Source organism: Pinus tabuliformis, chromosome 3_2, assembly GCF_031772625.1.
Source record: "Pinus tabuliformis cultivar Carrire ecotype Pingquan chromosome 3_2, CPIR1, whole genome shotgun sequence".
NCBI lineage: Eukaryota > Viridiplantae > Streptophyta > Pinopsida > Pinales > Pinaceae > Pinus > Pinus tabuliformis.
This window is the reverse complement of record NC_142302.1, coordinates 133,368,211-133,372,927: the sequence shown is the minus strand read 5'-3', so window position 1 is coordinate 133,372,927 and position 4,717 is coordinate 133,368,211. Positions and strand designations below refer to the sequence as shown.

The following is a 4,717-nucleotide window of genomic DNA, read 5'->3' as shown; positions in this document are numbered from 1 at the left end:
AAACGTGGTCTGAGCCATCACCTACTCAATGATGGCCTTCGAGTCCCCATAGATAACCAAAGTCTCAATAGATAACCAGTGTGCACAAAATAGTAACCCCCAAAGTGCAATGATCTTTGCCCAAGTATTTGTACCCCACCCACTATTCTAGTTGAAGTGATAATATAATCCAAGCCTAACAAGAATGAAAGCCCCACATCCACACAAATGCATACAAGATGCCCCATCGAAGACACTGACCGAGAATCTATCCCAGATATCAGAGAGATGGATGTGCCTGGGAGGTCTCGTGTTGTTCATAGGTCCCAATTCGTTGAGATATGCACATATATTTATGCAAGTGTGCTTGATGCCCTATGTAATGTTTTCAAATATGTAAACATTTCTGGATCTCCAAATGCCCCAAAATATGTATAGTGGTAGGGCATGGTATGGTGTGTTTTCTGTCATCCAATCCCGCAAACATGCCTCAATGGATGTAGAGTTCCAATCAACATGAACGTTTAGAATATGCAAAACACCATGCCAAATGTAGATCACATGAGGGCAATTTACAAATAGGCGAACCACGTCCTCTACCTCCCCTTGAAAAAATACACATTTGCTAGGTCCATCATATCAACGTCTGCCTAGGTTGTCCGAGGTAAGTATGCGGTTTTGCCAAGCAAGCCACACAAAGCAATTGAGCTTGAGTGGAAGATTCCTCTTCCAAATTTTATTGAACCATCTGATTCCCTCGTTGAGCGAATTGTTAAAAGAGATGTATATGTAAATCTCAGATATAGAGATCTATCCCTGCTGAAGGTTTCCCTCCTAAGCGAAGTTGATCTCTTACTGCGTCAAATTAATGCCATCCAAGTGAAGATCAGAGATATACCTATCTCATTCCTTAGCCAATACTCCAAATAGTCATAGGTCCCTTAAGTTCCTCTAAGTAGAAAATAGGACATGTTCAATAGGAGCCAATATTTGATTAAAGATAGTAGAACCCCAAATTATGAATGTGGCAAATAAGAGGGGATGATAGTGTATGATTACCATAAAATCCAGTTATCAGATCAAGTTCGGCCTCGATGCGGGATCCAACATCGATCTCCCATTTCATATGACTAATCAGCCACTACTTCACCTTTTGCATGATTTTCTAGATGTGTGACGCTGAGCAAGATACTCGAGCCCTGTCCTTTAACCACTTTGGAAAAGATAAAGTTTTTAGATATTTCTCTCTAATGATCTTCTGCCAAATGCCAAATCCGTTTACTGCATGCCACATACTCTTTACCAGAAGTGCCCATCCAAATTTTTCAAACTCCATAATTCCCCATCCTCCCTACTCATAACTCTTGGATATGACCCTCCAGTCGAACAAGATGGATCTTATGTACATCCCTAAACCCAGCTCATAGGAAATTAGAAATACAAGAGTTAATCTATATGATGATATGCTTCAACATTAAATATAGGAGCATCTAGAAAACAACTATACTCTAAAGGACCGATTGTATAAGGATCAATCTGTCACCAATAGTTAACCATCTATGTGTCCAGGTGGTGAGTTTGTGCTCAAATTTGTCTATCAACCAACACCAATGCGTTTTTCCATAATTATTGGGCTTTATATGAAAAATGAGGTATTTGAAACCCTCATCTAGCTGGGTCAACTCAACTCCATATATGTCTGCAATCTCCACATCACAGACCGCCCCCTTTGTCCCATCGATTGATAGTGACTTAGTATTGTTCATGAGTAATCTTGTCGCATCCCCGAATAATCTAATGTAGGAATCTCCATTCCTCTATGGAGGCATTCCCCAAGATGAGGACATCATCTATGAATATCATATGTGTAATAGAGGTATGCCTTGTAATCTTAAGGCTTGAGAATGACCCTCCCATATGCGTAGATATTAACCTACTAAGACCATCAACAACTAGAATAAACAACAATGGTGATAGCCAACAACCTTCTCTAAGTCCCTATGAAGCCTTGAAGAAATGAGATGGCAATTTACTAGCACAACAAAATTTGCAGTAGAAACACATGCCATGATCTAGTCTATACTCTGCAAGGAGAGGTCGATCTTGAGTAGAACCATCTACAGGAAACCTCAGTGTATACAATCAAAAGCTTTGATCAAATCAATTCTCATAATCAGAGCCTCTCGAGATCTGGTCCTAATGGTGTGCAAGCCTTCTTGTGTAATAGCCACAACATCTTGGGTTTTTCGATACTTTAAGAAGCCAAATTGTTATGGAGTGATGTATTTTGATAACACCTATTTTAAACAACTGGTAATGATCTTCGAGATCAATTTGTATGTGATGTTGGAAAGAGGTATAGGTCTATAATCTTTAAATGATGAAGGTTTGGAAGCTGTAGGGATTAACGTGGTAAAAGTTGAGTTAATGGCACCCAAAACCGTACAAGTTTTTTGAGCTTCCTCAACCAACGGAATTAAGTTCGATCCCATGTTATCCATGAAGAAAAGAAAAAATTATATAGGCCACCCATCCGGGCGTGGATTCTTGTCCTTCACAAATGACTTTAATGCAACAACCAATTTTGTATGTGAAATAAGTCTACCAATTTTTTCATTGTCAGACTCTTGAAGCATTCTAGAATATAAATTGATGACCTTCAATTGGTTATCAGAGTCCACCTCCGCTCGAGCATAGTATAAGTTGCTGAAGTATTTAACTATTTCCTTGAGGAGATCAAATTGTGTTGATATATATCTCCCATCACCATCCTAAATCTCCCAGATGGTATTTGTATGTCATCTATGTGTAGCAAAATTATGGAAGTATTCTGTATTTTTGTTTCTAACCTTAATCCAAATCGCACGACTTTTGAGTCACCACTCTTCCTCTTGTGACTTTAAGATCGCCCGCTTTCTGCCTTCCAAGTCCAACAATTCCATTTTTTTTGCTACCGAGAAATAATCAGGGCCAAGTGGATCAAATATGATGAAGATTTTTATATGAATGTCCTACAATTCTTCGATATTTTTCTTCTTCTTCCTCGGAACCCAATTTCGCAACTCTTTTTAGAATTGCTAATTTCCTGGTAATCTCATCCATATATGATGGCACAGTGTGGGAATGAGTCGACATCCATGTAGACTAAACCAGATCACAAAAATCACAGTTTTGCAACCACGTATGGTTAAATTTGAAGGGTAGCCCCTTTGAATTCGATTCACCACACCATTGGATAAAAATGGGATCATGGTATGATATCATTGCCGAAATGACCCATGATCGAATCACCCCCAAATGCTCCACAAGGTTCTCCTATAATAGGAACTTGTCAACACCATAGTAATTCCACCAATTTCAGATTCAGTTGCCCTAGACCTTCATGAGGTGAAAGAAGCGAGGGCACAAAGCATTATTTTGGATGGGGTTCAAGACCACTTGATTCCACATTTGTTCGACAAGAAGACAACTAAAGAAATAAGGGATGCGCTCACCAAGTTGTACTAAAGCAACTACCAAAGTCAACAAATGGTACTAAGGTACCAATTACACAACAAAAGAATGTCTAAGGGTGAGGGTGTAGCTTCCTACTTGACCAGGACCACTCAACTACAAGATGAGATGGTGGTTGTAGGGGAGATAATCCCTAAAACAGAACTGGTGCATATAGCCTTGAATGGATTTACGAAATAATGGGATGGCTTCGTGAAATACATCATGGGTTGAGAGCACCTTCCCACTTGGGAAAGAATGTGGGATGACATATACAAAAAACGATTAGAGAAGGGGCTCAATGCGGTGACCAAAAAAATAAGTTTGAGGAGGACGAAAATCTTTCCCTAGCTGATAAGGGCGAACCAAGGGAAAAGAAAGGGCCAAGTGATGGGTCAACTTCTAAAGGAGAGAAGAAGAAAGACCATATCAAAGTAAATTGTTTTGCTTATCACCAACCATGAAACTTCACTAGCCATTGCCCTAACAAGAAATAGGGAAAACAAAAGAAGAAGGTTGTTGCCACAACTGAAATGGATGAATTTGCATCCAGATTTGGAAATGAGCTTTCACTCATTGCCTATCTCTCGAGTTCAATAACCATCATCGTATGGCACATTGATTGTGGGGCTTCTTTCCACATGACGGGAGTTACCAACCTCAAGGAGAAGGAAATGGACTTCTATATAGAACTTGGGGACAATGCCAAGTACAAGGCAACAAGAATTGGTACCGTCAAGTTTAAGAGGGAGTTTGGTAAACCCTTGTTGGTGGAGGATGTGTTGTACGTTCTGGGAATGACCAAAAATCTAATTTTTGTTGCAACCTTGGAAGACAAGGGTTACACTGTGATCTTTGAGGATGGAAAGGTGTACATTTGTCCTAAAGATTCCAAGACAACCAAGGTGACAAGAGTCAGAAAGGGTAATTTATTCCGACTTCAGTTTGAATCAACGTAGACACTGGTGTCTTGCAACTGAGAGTTGGGGTAGTTATGGCATAGGAGGATGGCCCATTTACACCATGCAACACTTAATGTGCTCAAGGAGATTGTGACAAGACTGTTAGAGTTCAGGGTCAAGCAACATGATGTGTGCAAGGGTTGGGCACTGGGCAAGTATGTCAAAATCACCTTTTCGAGTAGCGATACTATGGCCAGGGGCATTTTGGATCTAATTCATTTAGATGTGTGTGTGTCGATGTCAACAATGTCCTTAAGTGGATACCATTATTATGTGACCTTCAT

General features: G+C 39.9%; 1 protein-coding gene across 1 annotated transcript; it reads left to right on the top strand.

Moving 5' to 3' along the window:
- Positions 1 to 4,004: 4,004 nt before the first annotated feature.
- On the top strand, positions 4,005 to 4,430 carry LOC149180184 (uncharacterized). The gene has a single exon (XM_089413791.1). The coding sequence runs from the start codon at positions 4,005 to 4,007 to the stop codon at positions 4,428 to 4,430; it is 426 nt and encodes a 141-aa protein (XP_089269917.1).
- Positions 4,431 to 4,717: the final 287 nt, after the last annotated feature.

Coding starts and splice junctions, on each gene's coding strand:
- LOC149180184 (XM_089413791.1), top strand. CDS start 4,005: ATGGATGAATTTGCATCCAGATTTGGAAATGAGCTTTCACTCATTGCC.